This window comes from Bos mutus, chromosome 6, assembly GCF_027580195.1.
Source record: "Bos mutus isolate GX-2022 chromosome 6, NWIPB_WYAK_1.1, whole genome shotgun sequence".
NCBI classification, from domain to species: domain Eukaryota; kingdom Metazoa; phylum Chordata; class Mammalia; order Artiodactyla; family Bovidae; genus Bos; species Bos mutus.
The window spans coordinates 30,322,806-30,343,495 of record NC_091622.1 but is presented as its reverse complement, the minus strand read 5'-3'; the positions used below and the strand labels follow the sequence as shown (position 1 = coordinate 30,343,495).

Here is a 20,690-nt window from a genome sequence, read left to right as displayed (position 1 = left end):
TAAACTGCATTATATCTTTGGTTTATTTTTTTATCAGCTAGAGTAAATTTTTTTTTCCTGCATTGAGTAGGAAGAGAAGTAATGCTAAAGAGAACAAACCATTATAGTTTTAATGGTTATAGTTTTAACCATTTTAATCTTGAAATGCATAGTTCATCAGGGATATTGTCTGTGAGTCATAACTGACTGACTCTAAGAAGGTTAAAGATCACAAAGCCGTATCAGAATTTAGAAAAGCCAAGTCTTTTAACAAAAGACAAAATTAATTAGGAATTAATCAAATCTGCATAGTTAAAAGTAAGAATTATTAATAGTAGGGAGATAAATGGTGTAGAAAAGAAAAATAACTAGAGTGCCAAGAGCATATATTTACATCTTGAAGTTTATTTTCCATGTGATGTGATTGCTTTCAGTTTTCATTATAAACCTTTTTGTGATATTTAACCTAATATATTTATCTTATAGGATTCATCTAATTGATGAGTTTAATACCGATATGGATATCTTTGTCTTTCTGCTGTCAACAAAAGCTGGCGGCTTAGGAATAAACCTGACTTCAGCAAATGTTGTTATACTTCATGATATTGACTGTAATCCTTACAATGACAAACAAGCAGAAGATAGATGCCATAGAGTAGGCCAGACGAAGTGAGTGTTTGCAGTTGAAATTTATTTTTAATTAAATGCCAATTTAATTTCTATAGAGTATTAGAATATGATCTGTCAGATGTCCTTTCTTAGTTTTTTGTTTTTATATTTTCAGCAAAGCAAGACCCCTGTGGTATTTTATATCAACAGTGTTGGATATGAACTGCACTATATAACCTATTCTTATTCTAGTAATTAAAGCAGGGAATTCCCTGGAGGTCCAGGGGTTAGGACTAGGCACGTTCACTGCCAGGAGAGCGGGTTCAGTCCCTGGTTGGGGAACTAGGATCCCACAAGCTACATGGTGCAGCCTAAAAAATAAAACAGAATAACCTCCCACCCCCAGTCCATATCGTTCTGCAACTAATGAAAACGAAGTCCTACCAATGGCCCAGCCCGTTTGAAAAAGATTAGTAATTGAAATAACTTCTTGTTAAGCCATGTAAGAGCCAGACACATTTGGTAATGTGATACAGTTGCTACCTTCTTACCTCATAGGAAATAGATTATGTGAGCTGTAGGTATTTTAGGTGAAGGTTAAATTAGACATTGCTCACAGGACATAAAGAGGTGAAAATACCTATAATTCAGCTCTGTTCTCAATGTAAACAGCAAACAATCAGTCTTTGTGGGGTGTTTTACTGTATTTCCAAAAGACATTGATAAGTTCATTTGTGAACCAAATATTTATTAGTACTTATTGTAGAACTAAAACCTCCTATGTAATCCTTGTACTTTACAACACTTCCATACTTTTTGTGCTAAATTATATCTCTGGGAACCTGATAAGAAAAGCATGTTCTTTGTTAAATGAAATACCTACCTGAACCCAGAATTGTTTGTTGTAATACAGTTATACCAGCAATTTTTATAGATACCTTTTTTCTTATCCTTTGGATCAGTAAGGATGTTTGAAAGTGACATGCTCAGAAAACGTCAATCTCAAGTAGTGTGAATAAAAGAATTTAAATTTATGGATGTATTCATTAAAACAATTTTCTAATTATTCTTACTGCATTCTTAAGCGATTTATGTATTTCATAGTTTATATATATCAAATAATTTTATATTAAGTAACCAGTGGACATATCTTGTGTTTTCTTTAGAGAAGTACTAGTTATAAAATTAATAGGCCAAGGGACAATTGAAGAATCCATGCTAAAAATTAATCAACAGAAGTTGAAACTAGAACAAGATATGACCACAGTAGATGAAGGTAAGTTTTTTATCAGCATAAAATATGGAAAGGCGTCAATTTAGCAGTAGCAGGGAGTAACAAAGATGATTTGAGTCCTTGATTGGTATGCAGATTAACGGATAGCACAGGAGAACATAAGCATACTTGTGTTAAAAGTACTGCAGTAACTAAGATCATTTTGCCAGAACTGATAAAACCACTTTGATTTTGAAAAATTCTGTCTCTTCCATTCTCAGTCTCTGACACAAAAATATCCCAGAAATAAAATTGGGTCCATAATTTTATCTGCAGTTTTATAATTCACTTACTATATTAGAAATATTTATGAATCCAAAGCACATGGCACAATATTAAGTTCTTAAGAACTCTAACATTTATATTAATTTCATTTTGACTAGCAAAATACTCATTACTCTAGAGTACAATAAAATGCACTTATTAAAAAATTGAATAATTTCAAATTAAAGAGCAATTGGATATTAGAAACAATCATCAAATAGAACCCTCTCCATTTCCTCCATCTTTTTAAAGAGAATGATTTTTAAAGTTTTAATTTTTTATTAAAAAGGTAAATAAATCCACATAGTTCAAGATTCCTAAGATATAAAAGGGCAAATAAAAGCCTCCTTCCCACCCTATCACCCAGCTTCCTTGTAAAGTTTATTTTTTATTGTATGACCAGTTATTTCTGCATCTTACTTTTTTATGTGATGTTAAATTTGGATTTCATGGACTGTTTTCAAGTCTTTGGACAAATTCAGAGGCAAGCATGTCAGTGAATGTCCTGAGAGTTTATACAGTGGTTTGTCATCTTATGCATATTTTTTACTGAAAGGAGAAGAGTAGATAAAAGTATTGTCTTACATTTAGACTCTAGCTGGGGTCTGTATGAGTGACAGAGAAAGAGAGACGCCTGGATAAGTGTGTCTAGATACTGGGGTCTTGTTTAATTGAAATTTTCTTTAAGTCAATGATTATCTTTGGACTGAAAATAAGTTTAGATGAAATTATTTCTGTTTGGTTGGATTTGTGAGTTTTGTCTTTATTTTCACATTCAGATTATTACATAGATGCTTTTATTTAGTGAACCTGAGGAGTAAATACTATGTAGTCTATGAATAGGATATGATCCAGGCTATCTATATCTGTCTCTGTATATCTTTATCAAATCAGAAAGAGAAGCTGTAGACTGCTCTGCTGGCAATGTGAACATGAGCACAGGGGAAGTAGCCCTAATATTATTTGTAGGAATTTGAGAAGGTTTTTAACAGGGAGTAACACTGAATCAAACTGGGCTTTGAAAGATGATTAAGAATTCACCAAAAGTAGAGAAAATTGGAAAGAAGTATGCTTCATAAAATATTTTTATCAAACTTGTAACACCAGTTTCTGACCTGCAGGTGACGAAGGAAGTATGCCAGCAGATATAGCCACATTACTGAAAACATCAATGGGCCTGTGAAGTAAGAATTGTTAATTCCTAACTGATGAGGAAATATCAACTTGGTGCACTCAAGGACATTTACATTATGATGACCATGGGGTTTATGAACATTTATAACTTTTTATAATTTCCATATTACATTTCTCATAGTATGGACAACTTTTTTGCCACTAACTGAATTCTCCAGATGCTCACATGTGAAATTTCGAAAAAAGCCACGAATATGTAGTCTTGAAGATGTTAAATAATCATTTTACAAAACAGTTTTCTGAATGGGGATTAGTTGGTGATTGTTTGTAACAAATACGCTAATGCTTTAGAAATGTCAGTATTTTTGTAATTATTTCTACCTCCAAATATATATATATATATATTGTCTTTCACTGGATAATGTGTGTAGATTTTTACATGTGCCTTATTTGACAATGCTTATGTCTTGTTTTTGCTCGTCTCATTTGAAGTTTTTTTTTAATTATGTTAAAGAATGCAGCTGTATAGATTATATAGTTTTCATTTTATTGCTATTTGAAACAGATGTTCACCACTGTCAATAAGAACTCAACCTGAATTTAAAGGTGGCATTCCATATACTAACCCCCTGCCCAGGTCCTCCCAAGTACTTCTGTTAACACAAATTTGTTTGGCTAGGCACTAAGTTGTTTTCCAGTGAATAGTAACTGAAGAAGCCGTTATCTTACTCCATGAAGTAAATCCTTCTGTTCATTTCCCAACTGCACTAACTGTGCTTACTAGTCTACCTATTCTTGTGCATGTTTTCATTATTTTCCCTCTCCTGGCTTTTGCTTCTCTTGAAACTATTGCCCAGTTATTTCTGCTCCAGTTCTCTTTACATAGTAGTTTATTCCTGCCACGTCAGCAAAATGTTGGTGACATTTTTCTAGTCTGGCAGAACAGATTAGCAGGCTGATTCACTTCAAAGCAGACTGAATATGACTTCATTTTAAGGCAGCATTAGGTACTGCATGGAAATAGGTCATTAACTTTGAATTCTTATCAAAATATAATTTACACTTGGCAGAATTTCCAGTACAGGACCTCCTGAAGAGAGAGCCATTCTTCAATTCCAATTCAGTGTGGGTGACAAAGTGAAATTTAGAAGTAAAGTTGTCTACTTGATATTTAAGTCTTTATTAAATCTTTCTTTAAATTTTTGCCTGTTGGTCTATATTGCTGTTTTTATTATGCATCAGTTTCTTTGTATAACTTGTGAGTTTCATGTGTTTTGTTTTATTATGTAAATATCATTATAAATAAACTTATTTATAAATCAAAGATTTGTTCATTTTTGAAGATTATACTTTCACAACATCCTGGCTTTCTAAGTTTCTAGAGTAATAGAACTCTTCAGTTGAAGGCTAATGAAGCTCTTATAGTGATTCTTCAGATACTATAGACCCTGAAAACTCATGACTCAGTAGACTTACCCAGTCTTGAAAGATTGAAAAGACTCTGCAAATAGTATTACTACCTCCTTCTACATCATGGTACCCAAATCACTTATATTGTTGAGAATGTTACCTTCTAAAAATCTTAAATGGGTTCCTTGTAACTTTCTTGTATTAATATGTCTTCAGTGATAGGCTGTTTCTTTTGTTGTTGTTTAATCCATATTTTTATGTTTAATTAAATGTAGTTGGGTTCTCCCTGTAAAGCTCTGTTATGTTTTTGGCTTAATAAAAACAATTATGATCATAAGTTGTATTACATACATTTTGTAGTAGTTTCTGTATTGAGCACAAATGGTATTATGTGCTTAATATTGTCTCTTTCTCAGTAAACTGGAATGATTACTTTGGATGTATTCTCATTAGTCCTTTTATTGAACTGATAGCAGTAAAATTCGAAATCCATATTCAGTAAAGACTATATGAAGCCACAGTTGTTGGAGTAATGTTTGGCCAACTGAAGCACCGTATGTTTTTTTAATACAGGTCACACAGGGATAAAAGACATAATGTGTTTTCATAACTCTTAGTTCTGACCCCAGTCTTGTAACTTTATACCAATAGATATGTATGTTGAAACATTAATATTGTTCCTCATTGGTGTTATTGTATAATGATGATTAGATAAGAGTATCAGGAGATTTGGTTTCCATTTGTGTGACCTTAAGATATTTAAATGGTCTATAAATTAAGGAATTGATTGTTTTAACTTCCCAAAAGGTATGATTTCTTACTAATTATAAATATAATATGCAACTCATTTCTGCTGTGATTAATTCATGTACTCTCGCCCTTGCTTACTTGCTCAGTGAGGAGATGTTTAAATACAGGATGGGATAATGGAATATGTTGTTCTTTTCAGTGAAAAAAAGATGACCTAAAGGTTATGATGATGCTGTGATTGAAATATTTCCTTATAAAATCTGCTATGGTTGCATTTTCTGTTGAATCATGATATTTGTAAACAGTGGGACTCTATATTATAGAGTTTTCATAATTTATATAAATATATTTATCACTAAGTTCTATTTTCAATACAGCTTGTTAGAATGTAATTATGTGGAGGAAAATCAATATATATAAGAGGGAAGAAAAGTTTCTACCTTTATTATCTAGAGTATTATTTGAATTTCTTCTGTGAAACACAATTTTTTTTTTCCCTCTAGACTGCCCTGATGACATATATGAGGACTATGCAATGAGAAGTTGCTTACAACCTATTATCATTTCTTAACAGCTACTAACAGTAAGAAAAGTAATCTGAAGAAGCAAGGTACTTGAGAAATACACTTTGTTTTTCAGTGTAATTCTTTTTTTGTTTGTTTTTAATTTTTTATCGAAGGATAATAGCTTTACAGAATTTTGTTGTTTTCTGTCAAACCTCAACAAGAATCAGCCATAAGTATACATACATCCCCTCCCTTTTGAAACTCCCTCCTATCTCCCTCCCATCCACCCCTCTAGGTTGATACGGAGCCCTGTTTTGAGTTTCCTGAGCCATACAGCAAATTCCTGTTGGCCATCTATTTTACATATGGTAATGTAAGTTTCCATGTTACTCTTTCCGTTCATCTCACCCTCTCGTCCCCTCTCCCCATGTCCGTAAGTCTATTCTCTATGTCTGCTTCTCCATTGTTGCCCTGTAAATAAATACTTCAGTACCATTTTTCTAGATTCCGTATATATGTGTTAGAATACGGTATTTATCTTTCTCTTTCTGACTCTGTGTAATTCTTAATAATGTGTACAGTAATTTTTTTCCTCAGATTTCATAGAACATTGTTATGAAGAAAGAAGCACCTTAAACAAGATCACAGTTACATGGACTTGCCTTTTCTTTCTTCTTTTCCCATACCCTGTCCCCACTTTTTGCTTCTCAACTATATTCTCTTTCCTCTGCCATTCATTTCATAGATAAGGCTATCTGTTTTGTTAATCTGTTTCCTGATATGACATACTAAGATTAGACAACTCAATAATATTAACATGTATATTGAACTAAAATGTTATTTTTTAATATAATTATGGTTTAAAATAGATTGGGATAATCCAAATATACAGTTTATTGAAAGATTTCTATGTAAATGGCTTGTTTATATGGGTAGTTCTTGTACAGTCATGTAGAACTATAAAAATGATTGAAGTTGAAAGTGTAAAATAATCCTCAGGAAAAATGATTGTTCCATGGCCTTTAAAAATGTTGTCAGCATAAAGTAAATTTATAAGTAAATGAATGAAATAGGAAAACTAATATTTAGTGCACTGTAAAATATTAGAAACATTGAGAAAATTTTTGTAAAAAATTTATCAAAGTAGTTGGAATGGTACCTTCCTATAAAACTTGCAGGCAAGAATTTTTTTTTTTTTTAAACTTTTGCAAATAGTCATAATCCTAGATTTCAATCAGCTTCCAACATTTCATTGCTTTTTCAGTGTTATGAAATAATGCCCCCCTTCCCTGCTGTTTTTTCTTTTTAAGTGGACTTTAGTAAAGGAGATTAGGTTCATAGCAAATTAAGCAGGATGTACAGAGGGTTCCCATGTACTCTTGTCCCCACACAACACAACTTCCCTTGCTATCAACATCTTACACCAAAATGATACTTTTGTTACAATCAGTGAACCTACATTGAGATGACATAATCACCAAAAGTCCATCGATTACACTAAGGTTCACTCTTGATGTTGTATGGTGTATGGGTTTGACAAATGAACCCATTACAGTATCTTGCAGAATAGTCTTACTGCTTTAAAAATCCATTGAAGTTTCCTCCATGTCTTTTCATGGCTTGATAGCTCATTTCTTTTTAGCAATGAAAAATGTTCTCTTGTTGGGTAAACCACAGTTTTCTTATCCATTAACCTACTAATGGATATTTTGGTTGCTTGAAAGTTTTGGCAATTATTGATGAGGCTACCAACAATATCAATGTGCTGATTTTCTTGTGGACCTGTTTTCAACTCCCTTGGGCAAATACCAAAGAGTGTGATTGCTGAATCATATGGTAAGAGTATGTTTAATTTTGTAAGAAATTGCCAAACTCTCTTTCAAGGTATATGTACTATTTTGCATTTATATCAGAAATGAATAAAAGTCCCTGTGGCCCCACATCCTTGCCAGCATTTGGTATTATATTTTGAATTTTTACCTTTATAATAGGTATGTAATAGTATCTCATTGTTTGCAGTTCCCTGGTAACATATAATGTTGAGCATCTTTTCATATGCTTATTTGCCATCTGTTGTGTGTCTTTGATGAGGTGTGTATCCAGATGTTTTCGTCTATTTTGTAATCAGGTTGTTTATTTTGTTGTTGATGTTTAAGAGTTCTTTATATATTTTGGATAAAGTCCTTTTGCAGATATTTTCTTCTTATCTGTGCCTTGGCTTCTCATTCTTTTCATCTTCTGTTCTTTTAATGTGAAGGATTTTTCACCAGTCTCACTTCCTCCAGGATATCTTCATCTTTGTCACAACCACTTTCCTCATCTATGTCAGTAAGTTTGCCTTACCAAGTTCTTCAGACTGCGTGTGAAGACCGTCTTTCCATTTATGTTCAGTTTGAGTTTCACTCCAGCATTACCACTTTTCTTTACTGCACTTTCATCTTTGTTGGTGAGTTCTCTTTGTCTTTTTTTTTTTTAAATACTTTAATTTTATTGGAGTAGAATGGATTTACAATGTTGTTTCACCTGTACATCTAAGTGATTCAGTTATACATTCATATATTTTTTAGATTCTTTGGTCATATAAGTAATTACAGTGCTGAGTAGAGTTCCGTGTGCTATACAGTAGGGGGTCCTTGTTGGTTATCGGTCATATACAGTAGTATATGTATGTTCATCCCAAACTCCTAGTTTATTCCCCACTACACACACTTTCATTTTTGGTAACCATAAATTTGTTTTCAATATCTAAGTCTGTTTCTGTTTTGTAAATAAATTCATTTGTATCCTTTTCAGATCCCACATATAAGTGATAATCATGATTTTTTCTGGCTCACTTAACGTGGCGTGGTAATGTCTAGGTCCATCCATGTTGCTGCAAATGGCATTATTTCATTCTGTTGATGGCTGAATAGTATTCTATTATATATATGTTCCACCTCCTAGCCCTCCTCTGTTGATGGACATTTAGGTTGCTTTGATGCCCTGGCTATTGTAAATAGTGCTGTGATGAACATCAGGATGCGTGTGTCTTTTCAGGTTATTGTTTTCTCTGGAAATATGCCCAGGTATATAATTGCTGGATCATATGATAATTCTGGTTTTAGTTTTTAAGGAACTTGCATACTGTTCTCCATAGTGATTATAACAGTTTACATCCCCACCAACAGTGTAAGAGGGTTCTCCTTTCTCCATACCCTTTCCAGTATTTATTATTTATAGACTTGCTTTTTGATGATGGCCGTTTTGACTACTGTGAGGTGATACCCCATTGAAGCAACAGCTTTGATTCGCATTTCTCTGATAATTAGTGATGGTGAGCATCTTTTCATGTGTTTTTTGGCCATTTTGTGTTTTCTTTGGAGAAATGTCTCTTTAGATCTTTTGCCCATTTTTTGATTGTCAGTTTTTTGACAGAGTTGCATGACCTTTTTGTATATTTTGAAGGTTTAATCCCTTATCTGTCACTTCATTTGCAAGTATTTTCTCCTGAGGGTTGTCTTTTCATTTTGTTAATGGTTTCCTTTGCTGTGGGTGAGTTCCTCTTTTCAATTATCCATTTTTGTAAAATGTCAAGTGGGTTTATCACTGAGAAGCAAGCAGGCAGCACAGCTACATGCATTGCTGTCTGTGCGTGAATGACAGATGTGCAGTGACCAGTCTCCAGAAGACTCAAAGAAGTGGCGTGATTGGTCATACATCCGTCTGTTATTTACATAGTGACTTGTGGGCTGAAGCGCTAGCAGCAAACTTTATACTTTATGCAATTACTCATTAATACACCATGGAAACTGAAATCCAAACCATTTCTTTTTTTGGAAAGTATGTAACTAAACCATAGACTGAAATTCATGCATGTCAGAACTAGTGCAAAGCATGGCCTGCCTGTATTGTAAACTATTTTCCCTGCTTATAGATAATGTGAAGCTCTTCTGGAGAAAAAAAGATACTGGAAACAAAAGTCTTTTTTTTTTAATCCCCTTTCCTCCTCTTTTTTCTTTTGATGAGCAGAATATGACAGAAGTGAAAGTGTTGACGGAGTTGAGGGGATGGTGTATGCACATTATGCAGCATGTTGATATAGCTTCTTATCTGATGAGAGTGATGCTGTGAAGAAGAATAAAGGTTGGAGGCGCCGGCATTACCTAGAGTTTGGTCTGGGGCCTTCGCAGTATCCAGTCAGCGATGGCAGGAATGCTTTGGACTTTCTTCCGTAATGTCACCAGCCTGGGGTGGATGTCCAGCAAATCAGATTTAAAGACCAAAAGTGTGGTACTGCAAATTTCCCAGTAGAAGTCTGCCCAAGTTACCTAGTTTAAAGGAAACAAATTTTCATTGGAATATAAAAGGCCTAATTTCTTAATGTAAAAAAAAAAGTTGTTTTTTAATTCAGAATAGTCTGTAATTACAAAAGCAGAATGTGTATATGATAGAAAATTATAGATAACACCATACTCCCAAGCCCAGAGGTTACTCATATTAACACTTTAGCATAAGGTGGTTTTTCTGTGCATGTGTGTGTGTTTTTACTAAAATGAGATATTACAGTACATACTCTTTTGTAACTTGATTCAATCTCCACCTTTCTGTAACAATACATTTTTATGTTATCTAATACCCTGTCAGTGCTTTTCCATCTGTTTCTCAAATGTCTTTCCTAGGACAAACCAGTATCCATTCTGGGACCATGCATTTCACTTGGTTATATCCTTTAACTCTCAATTCAGAACAGTACCCCCCTTTTTTATTCCATATCATTGAATTATTGAAGATTCTACACTAGTTCTGCACAATGTCCTGCCTTCGGGATTTTTATAATTATTTCATGTTTACCTTGTTCCTTTATATGGCAGAGTAAAAAGGAGTACAGTACAAGTTATCTTTAGACAGTACATGGCTTTAAATTAAATACTTTGGCTAATATAACATTATATTGGATCACATCAGAAGACATAATATATGTCTGACCATTACTATAACTGGCCACTGTACAGTAGGATGATGACAGCCTAGCCCTACTCTTGTATACCTTTTTTGTTTATTTGTTTGTTTTGATTTATACACTTGTTTTGTTCCTTTATGACTAGAAACTAATCTGGATCATGTTACTTTGGCTCCATATAAATGTCATCCAAGAGCGAAGTTTAAATATGGACTGTTCTTAGTTTTGCTTTTGTGTGGGATTTAACGATTCAGGTTGCTAGTGTTTTATGAACTTGCTCACTAAACATCTGTCAACATTCATAGGACAGTTTATTGGTTAGAGGATTCAGAATTCAGTCAACAAATATTTATGAAGTACCTACTATGTGCCCTGTACAGGTTAAGTGCTGGGATTGACTAGAGAGCAAGATGTGATGCAAGACCCTTCTCTGATGAAGTTCCCACTTTAGAAGCAGGAAGACAATCAGACATGGAAAGTGTGGTGCAGGGGATTGGTCAAGGTGGTGGAGTAGAAAGCTCACCTCCCTGATCTCACCTTCTCTTACAAGTGCACCAAAAATCACAAGTGTCTGCAGAACAACCATTGATGAAAAAGACCAGAATCTACCAGAAAAAATCTACAACTAAACACATAAAGAAGGAACTACAGTGAGACAAGTAGGAGGGGCAGATTCATAATATAATTAATCCAGTCCTTTATCCTGCTGGGGACAATTGACAAATTAGAGAATAAACATGCTGCAGAGGTTCTCCCACAGGAGTGACTTCTGAGCCCCAAGTCAGGGCCCCTAGCCCAGGGGTCCAGCACCAGGAAGACAAGACCCCAGAGTTATTTGGCTTTGAAGACCAGCAGGGTTTGATTTTGGAAGTTTTCAAACAACTGGGGGAAATAGAAACTTTACTCTTAAGGGGGCACACAAGATCTCACACCAGGATCCAGGGCAAAATCAGCACTTTGATAGGCCAGGTCTATCTACTGGTCTTGAAAAGTCTTCCAGAGAGGCAAGAGGGAAGCTGTGGCTCATGCTTGTCCTCTGTGTTCATACTAGGAACAGAGAAACTGGCAGTAGCCATATATGTGAGCTTTCTACCACATGGACACTGGTAGAAAGTGTTCCCTACTCCTACTCTTACATCTCGGAGAGGGCATTAAGATGTACAAACCATTATGTGTAAAATAAGCTATAAAGAAATATTGTACAACACGGAATATAACCAATATTATATACTATTTATAAATAGAGTGTAAGTTTTAAATTGTGAACCACTATGTTGTATACCAGTAACATAATGTTGCACATCAACTGTACTTCAATTAAACAAAAACCAAAATCCACGTGAAGTGATAAGGGTGATGAAGACAGAGTGATGAGAGGTTCTCAGGTGGTTAGAGAAGTCCTTTAAGAGGTGCCATTTAAGCTAAGGCTTGAATCATAAAAAGATCCAGACGTGCAGTGATCTGGGAATTAAACATTTCAGGCAGAAGGAAGAACGAGTGTAAAGGCTTTCAGGCAGGAGTATGACTTGTATTTAAGGGAAAAACAAAACACCAGAGTGTTTGGAACGTTTGGAGGAAGGGAGAAAGTGCTGAGAAATGGATAGGAGATAGATTACGAAGAAATTTTAATAAAAAGCAGAAGAAAAAATATTTTAAATCATTAGAAATTGTTCGGTCAATAGGGCAGAGAAAGGAACAAAAGACGTGGTAAGTTTGCTTCTCTGTCTCTCCAGGACTCAGCAGATAGTGACTAGAGTAAGTCCCGAAGCGTGGCCAAAAGCAGTATCTTCTCTCCTAGAATGGTGTCTCGTTGAAGGCAGGCGCCCCAACTTAACACAGCTTCTCAATCAGATTTAGATTTGAACTTTTTATTGGCAAGACTACTTCATAGGTGACGGTGTGCTCCTCTGTTAGCAGGCTCATAATATCTCGTTCTCTCCCTTTTGTGATATTAACAGTTGTTGATAGTCAGTGCTTAGATCCATTGATTCTTCGTGGGTTGGAAGATAGTGATGGTTTATTTTAATCTCTCCATACTTACTAACTAAAAAACTTATGAAGACAAACTTCATCCCATCTTTTTTTTTTTTATCTTGAGGTTTAATTGGCATAAGAATGGCAAGATAAATGCTTTCTTCAACCCACACACACACACACACACACTTTTTGTTTTTCAGTTTTCTAAATATAGACAGTCTGTCTCTGGCTTACAGTGGTTCAGCTTTACAATTTTTTGACTATCAGATCAGATCAGATGAGTCGCTCAGTCGTGTCCAACTCTTTGCGACCCCATGAATTGCAGCACGCCAGGCCTCCCTATCCATCACCAACTCCCGGAGTTCACTCAGACTCACGTCCATCGAGTCAGTGATGCCATCCAGCCATCTCATCCTCTGTCATCCCCTTCTCTTCCTGCCCCCAATCCCTCCCAGCATCAAAGTCTTTTCCAATGAGTCAACTCTTCGCATGAGGTGGCCAAAGTACTGGAGTTTCAGCTTTAGCATCATTTCCTTCCAAAGAAATCCCAGGGCTGATCTCCTTCAGTGCAAAAATGATACATATTCTGTAGAAACCACACTTTGAATTTTGATCTTTTCCCAGGCTAGTGATACGCTGCGTAGAACTCTCCTGTGATGCTGGGCCGTGGCAGTGAACTATGATCAGGAGGGTAAACAACCGATACACTTAACAACCATTCTGTACCCATACAACCATTCTGTTTTTCACTTTTACTACAGTGTTCAATACTTATATGAGACATTCAGCACTTTATTATAAAGGTTTTGTGTTAGACAGTTTTGCTCATCTTTGGCCAGTGAGAGTGTCTACAAGTTGACTTCTAGGTCCTTTTGACACAACTCCAATTTTCGGGTTTTTTTTTTTTTTTTTAATAATGAATTTGGTTCTGGTATAACAAAGTATTCCCAGCTCATGTTTTACATTTCCTGTCCCAAACTGAGAATGAGCTGTTTCTCCAAGAAACAGTTACTTTTAGAATTTGGAGACAAGGATCTGCGTCCTAGGGTTGCCCAGGACAAGTAAGTTGGCCATTTTTTCAAGAAAAAGACACACAATGCTTTTTTCTTTACCCTAAAATAAAGTACATTGTGAACTGAAACGTGTATGATTAATATTGTTTGCCCTGAGAAAATATTCATAATAAGATGTGTATAGTCAAATCACTCTGTTTTACCAATGATGATGTTTCTTAAAATAGTTTTTTACTGATAGAGTACAGAGCTATTTCTCCACATACCCTATTCACCAATTTGACACAAGTTCATTTGTTTCACTTTGCTCTAGTTTGTCAGTGATAGCTTTTTAAAATGTTTTTGTTATTGTTATATACTTTAGTACTTTTTTCCAAAGTTAACATCACCAAGAAAGGTTTATTCAAAGAAGTTTAGCTTTTGTCCCTCTAACCTACGTCTACTTCTCTAACCTACTTCTTCCCTATTCAATACATTTTTATAGTTTTTGATTTATCCATATATATGTGCATACATTTTTTAAGATGTAAAACATACTCACAGAGTCACCAATAAGCCACTCGTTTTCCCCTAAGTACGTGTCCAAATTTTGCAGAAGAGGAGGTGCATCACATGTAAGTAGCTCCTTAAATATCTGATTCTAGGGGAGAAAGGAAAGATCACTCTAAGGATAATAGGAAGAAAAAGAGTTGAGGGGGAAATAGATTACATTTTTGTCATCAGTTCTTAGGGTTTTTTTCATTTATCATGACTAAATCATTCATCAGTAAAATCTTTCCATAGTTTTTAATCCTGATTTTTGTTAGTGAAAATTATTCCATTATGTTTTTACATTTCTAAAATCCCCCCACCTTTTTGGGCTCACTCCCTTTAAAGTTAAATAGTGTAACTAAAGGAAAAGAAACTAACTTTATTTTCTTGGGCTAGATTCCTCCAGTTTGGCAGTCTTACACTTAACAGAAGTATTATGCTTTTGGGCCTTTATGAGTTTCCTCTCTTTGACTTAACATTGTACCTTAGAGATTCTCTGCCTTGAATATCATCTATAAAATCCATCACCGAGGTGTCCCCTTTTGATAGAATATGTAAGATATTATTACAAAGCAAATAATATCCTTGGGGAAAAAATGAACAAATATACCCACTTAAATAATTATCTTTGTTTTTACTTAAATCTGTGAACAACAAGTAATTTGTTCATGGTGTCTGTCTTGGTAAGAATTGTTTATTTGTTTATATATGAAAACTGGACTGGTTTGTATTGTGGATATGAAATGTAAACTAAACTCAAAAATACTATAAAATATGCATATATCATCAATATTCATAAATGACCCACAATAAAATTGAGCCCTTATTAATGTCAGATAGTGGATAACTCCTTCATCGATTCGCTGAGTTACTACTATGACTTAGCTAGGTAGTACAGATTATTATAATGCCTTATATTGAGGAGCAGAGTTTATAAAAGCTTCATTACACCTGTACATATGTTTGTCACATATCACAAACTGAAGGTTAGGAAGCTTGTCATTATTTTGATTTTACATGCTTTCCGCGGCTCTGTACCACCTTTGTATATATGGTTCTCTCTCTATGGTAAATACATTCATGGTTCTAAAAATAATGGGAGTCCTTTAGCCCCTTATACAAAATTTGTGAGCTGAGAGGCAATAGGCCCAGAAACGTGACATTTCCCACAACTTAGCGTAGCTCAGCATCAGTTGGGGAGGCAGTAGCCAGCTTGGCTGTCCTGGATAGCTGCAAACAGGAGGGAGTTCAGTGGAACAGGATGTAGATGCTGTACAGCTTTCCAGAAACTCCTGTGTGCTCACTTGGCTAATTCTGCTACTTCTCCTGCTGTGCATTTCCACAGTGTAAGAGACACCAGTGCTTTGCATAGGCAGTGCCAGATGAAGTCTTACCTCTACACTCTTGACTTCTCCTTTAGCCTAGGTTCTCTTATTGTCTGTGGTGAGAAATCATCTCAGTCTAATGAAATGTAGACTGCTAAACAGCATAACCATTTGTGTTTTGAGTCATTTTAAACAATATTCACCAGAATAACCTAAAGAAGATAAAATGTTTTTGTGTGCTGTGCTTCGTCATGCAGTCATATCCAACTCTTTGTGACCCCATGGACTATAGCCCACCAGGCACCTCTGTCCATGGGGATCCTCCAGGCAAGAATACCTGGAGTGGGTTGCCGTGCCCTCCTTCAGGGGATCTTTGCCACCCAGGGATCAAACCCAGGTCTCCCACATTGCAGACAGCTTCTTTACCATCTGAGCTACCAGGGAAGTCCCCAAAATGTTATTATACATCTTTTTAAAGTATATTTTCTGATAAAGCCTCGATAGCCATTCTTATACTTGATGGACTCAGATTTTTCCTACCTCCTCCTCGGAAGTTATAAGGCAGTAGATTTGTGCACACTGAAAAGTTATTGCTATAGTTTTCTATCAAACAACCTTTACAGGGTTTAAGGAGGTTTGTATATTTCTCCAAAGTACCATTTTAAAATCCACACTTATCAAAATCATTTAGTATTGGAAATGGGCCACTGATGTTCCTTCAGTCCTGCTTACCCTTCGTCCCCCACCCACAAACCCCTGCCTTGTTCTTCAGATGAGAAAACTGAAACAAATGCATTGTATAACCACAGAAATTCTAGTGAGAGCTTCAAGGATTTTCAGTGTGACCAATGCACAGAGACAAATTTTGCCTGTAAGTTTAACTTTCTTAAATTTTAAATTAGAAATGGAATTTTTATCACTGATACATTTATAATTAAATAAATTTGATAGATTTTGTTTTAAGCACATATAATAAGAGGACTGTCTTGACTGTTTTTCATCTTTACTGTTTTCAGGAGTCTGCTTTTGAAAGTTTTACCTGACCACAAGGTGGCAGCTATGCAACCACTACAGAGAGACTAAGTGACAAGATACAAAAGAACTGTGTTATTTTTCATTGTATTCTGGTCAGATCCTGCTTTACTAATCAGATAATCCAATAGTCTGGCTATTTGCAGTAATTCTGCAACACATTGTCCATTCATATGATTTATTCATAAACTTGAATTATGTCCTGTGAATGTTGGGTTTTATTTTGTTTTGTGGTAGGTAGTATGTAAAAGCATTGTTATTCTAACACAAAGGTAAAGTTACTCTCATCATAAATGTTCAAAGACATTTTCCTTTGGGAGATTGCTTCTGTTATGGAGCCTCAATCACAGGTACAAAGTAGAGAAATAGAGAAAGGCAAGCCAACACGGGACAAAAACCTTTAGATACTTTTTTTCTAAATTGAAGATTATATATATCTGCTTGTTTCTGCATTTATAAGGATAGGTGAAATGTAGATGTCATGTCTGACAAAAGAAAAAATAAGCACTGAAGTATATAATACTACTATTAATAACTAATATTTAGTAAACACTTTCCACCTAGCCATGGATACTCTACTATTTAATCCTCCCAACATACTTCAAGTGGGCTTCCCTGCTGTCTCAGAGGGTAAAGCGTCTGCCTGCAATGTGCGAGACCCGCGTTCAATCTCTGAATTTGAAAGATCCCCTGGAGAAGAAAATGGCAACCCACTCCAGTATTCTTGCCTAGAGAATCCCATGGATGGAGAAGCCTGGTAGGCTACAGTTCACAGGGTTGCAAAGAGTCGGACATGACTGAGTGACTAATACTTCAAAGTAGATTGTATGCTATCCCTACTTTACAGACATTGAATATGAAAATTTGATAGGGAGTTAAGTGACAACTGGTAAAAAGAGAATCAGGGTTCAAGCCTGGCAGTCTAACTCTAGAGCCCAAATGTGTTTCTATCATCAAGGCTGAGCCTTTATTTAACACTTTGCTCTGGTTAGTCAAGTATGTGTGTGTATATATGCATGTGTGGGTGTCTCCCCACACACCTTATATTTATATCAAGGAACCAGTAAATGTGAATACTTTTATGTTCCAAATATCTCTGTTTAAATCAGAGGGTCCTAATCAAACGGTATTTAGAATAAATGGTGGTGGTGGTGGTGGTTTAGTTACCAAGTCATGTCCGACTCTTGTGATCCCATGGATTGTAGCCCACCAGGCTCCTCTGTCCGTGGGATTGTCCAGGCAAAAATACTGGAGTGGGTTGCCATTTCCTTCTCCAAGTAAATATGCTTAAGTAAACTAATAAGACTGCCATTTGTTCTGTGCTGTAGCTTTTCTTTGGTGGCTCAGATGGTAAAGAATCTGTGTGCAATGCAGGAGACTTGGGTTTCATCCCTGGGTGGAGAAGATCCCCTGGAGAAGGGAATGGCTACCCAGTCCAGTATCCTGCCTGGAGAATTCCATGGACAAAGGAGACTGGTGGGCTACAGTCCATGGGGTCACAAATGGTCACAGCTGAGCAACTAACCCTTTCACTTTATTTAAGCTATAACATGTACATAATAAATATTCCTGCACAGCTGTTTTGAATGGCTGCTGGCCCTGTGACATTACACTCAGTGGTTAAGAACGTGGAGCCTGAGCCACAGTGTCTGGGATTTGAATTCTACATGTACCACTTACCAGCTAAATAACCTTAGGCAAGTTATTTACACTTCTACTTGAACCTCCATTTCTTCATCTGGAAAATGAGGATAACAGTTTCCAATATTTAAAATGATGCAGCCTTGATGATAAAAGATATGAATACTGGGGATGTGCCTCAAGTAAACAAAGGAGTAAATAAAAACAGAGGAAAGCATCCAGGAAACAGGACTCTAGCTCAAGAGAAAGATGTTCCTGGGATGGCAGTGAAGGGAAGTCCAATGGTGAAAGCTGTGCAAAAACCTAGACAGCTCTACAAAGGAGAATGACAATCTCTGGCTGGATATCTCCAAGGAAATAATGGAAACAACAGATTATCTGATATCATTGACTTTGTGGAATACAGTATTGGCAGGCTATTGGGTAGTGTGGGAAGGTTCACCAATAAAAGTGAAAAAGAAGCAAATGAAAAAAGGCAATTACTCCTTAGAGGAAAGGGAGAAAGGAAATATAGGCACAGTTCTGCACACTATTTTCATAGGCATTGTAATGACTGTCGATTTCACCACAAAATTTTAATATTAGGAGTTTGGAGGAAGGGAATCAGAATGACTGCGTAGGAGATAGATTCTCATTAGTCTCATAAGTCTATCAAAACTAAAATTTGTGAATCAGAGAAAGCCATATTTACACATCCTATATGGAGATGTCTAAATCCTAAAGAAACAGATAAAAGTGTTAAAGCGAGGGCTGCCCCTGAGGAAGGGTTAATACAAAGAGGTGGGGCAGGAATCACAGTAGTACTTTGTTTTAAACTTTTTACTATAACTTGATATTTTAAAACTAGAGGTATGTTTTACTTTGATAAAAAGGAAGTTTTAAAAGCACCTAACATAACATCTGGCAAATGGATATGATTAATAGCAAACTGATCACATTACTTTTATATCTTGTCTTTTCTCTGCCCAAGGAAAACGAGACATGAAATCATCCAGTGTGTCCACAATTGCATCCACTTGACATTGTTCAAGTTCTGTTTTTCCAGCCAAATCTACGGAATAGAGAGAGGACATTTTATGCCCAAGAATATACTCAATTTAATTTACCATTGTAAAGCTTTTTTGTAAAAGGCAGCATATTCATATGGTTCAAAAATTCTGAACAGTATACAGTAAAAGTATCCAGTGAAAAGTAATTTCCACCTCTGCTCCCATTCACTTCATTTTGTTCCTTACCTACCTATCATATTGGTAACCATTTTCATTCATTTATCTTATATTATTCTATTGTTTCTTAGTGAAAATAAGAATTCATATCCCACTCAGCATGCACCTCTCCCCATGTATCCTAGTTTTTCCTACAAGTTCTTTAAGGGCATCCTTGCCCTTTTTTCAGGCACATAGGATTCCTTTAAGTGGAAGTGCCACTATTTACTTAACTAGCCTCAACTGATTAGGTTTGTTTCCAGTCTTTTGCTAGTACAAGCAATACTACAGTAAACAACCTATACATATATTATCATTTATCTTGTAGAAAGAATTACTCCTACTTGTACAGATAGTTTTTTGTCAAGAGCATGTGTTTGCTTTCTAGAAACTATAAGTTTAAAATAATACAGATAGTTTGGGTTTTTTTTTTTTTTTCTGCCATTTGATCAACATTTTGCTAAGGAATCATTGGTCTTCCTAAATATATTTTCATTGGTGTCAATTTAAAATGCTTCTGTGTAGAAGCATGCTGGATTGGTTGCATTTCTGCAAAGGAAACATTAGCAAAATGAAAAGAACCCACTGAATGGGAGAAAATATTTTCAAATGATATGATCTATAAGGGATTAATACCCAACATATATAAACAGTTCATACAATTCAGCATCAAAAAGAATCCAATTAAAGAATGGGCAGAACTGAATGGACATTTTTCCAAAGACGAAATGCAGATGACCAACAGGCACATGAGAAGATGCTCAGCGTCACTAAGCATCAGGGAAATGCAAATGAAAACCATGATGAGGTATCGCATCACTCCTGTCAGGATGGCTGTCATCAAAAAGAACATAAATAACAAATGTTGGCAAGGATATGGAGGAAAAGGAACCCTCCTACACTGTTGGTGGAATAGGTGTGGTCACTGTGGAGAGCAGCAGGGAGGTTTCTCAAAAAACTTAAAATAGAACTACCGCATGATTCACCAGTTCCAATCCTGGACGTGTATCTGGAAAAGATAAAAACTCTTAACTTGAAAAGATACATGCACCCCAGTGTTAAAGCAGTGTTATGTACAATTGCCAAGATAAGGAAGCAACCT

At 35.6% G+C, this 20,690-nt stretch overlaps 2 protein-coding genes across 5 annotated transcripts in view; one reads left to right on the top strand and one right to left on the bottom strand.

The window, feature by feature from the left end:
* Positions 1-4,952, top strand: part of SMARCAD1 (SNF2 related chromatin remodeling ATPase with DExD box 1) — a 90,938-nt gene extending 85,986 nt beyond the window's left edge. For all 4 annotated transcript variants that reach the window (XM_070372144.1, XM_070372142.1, XM_070372143.1 and 1 more), the window contains 3 exons: positions 466-648; positions 1,755-1,864; positions 3,247-4,952. In XM_070372144.1, the coding sequence (XP_070228245.1) occupies positions 466-648; positions 1,755-1,864; positions 3,247-3,308 (355 nt within the window). In that variant the 3' untranslated portion in view covers positions 3,309-4,952. The remainder of the gene's footprint in view (positions 1-465; positions 649-1,754; positions 1,865-3,246) is intronic.
* Positions 4,953-5,217: 265 nt separating this feature from the next.
* The window catches only part of HPGDS (hematopoietic prostaglandin D synthase), a 37,101-nt gene continuing 21,628 nt past the window's right edge, over positions 5,218-20,690 (bottom strand). The window contains exons 4-6 of the mRNA XM_070372146.1: positions 19,325-19,434; positions 14,396-14,494; positions 5,218-10,232 (exon numbers count right to left, since the gene is read on the bottom strand). Coding sequence (XP_070228247.1) covers positions 10,068-10,232; positions 14,396-14,494; positions 19,325-19,434 — 374 coding nt within the window. The 3' untranslated portion in view covers positions 5,218-10,067. The remainder of the gene's footprint in view (positions 10,233-14,395; positions 14,495-19,324; positions 19,435-20,690) is intronic.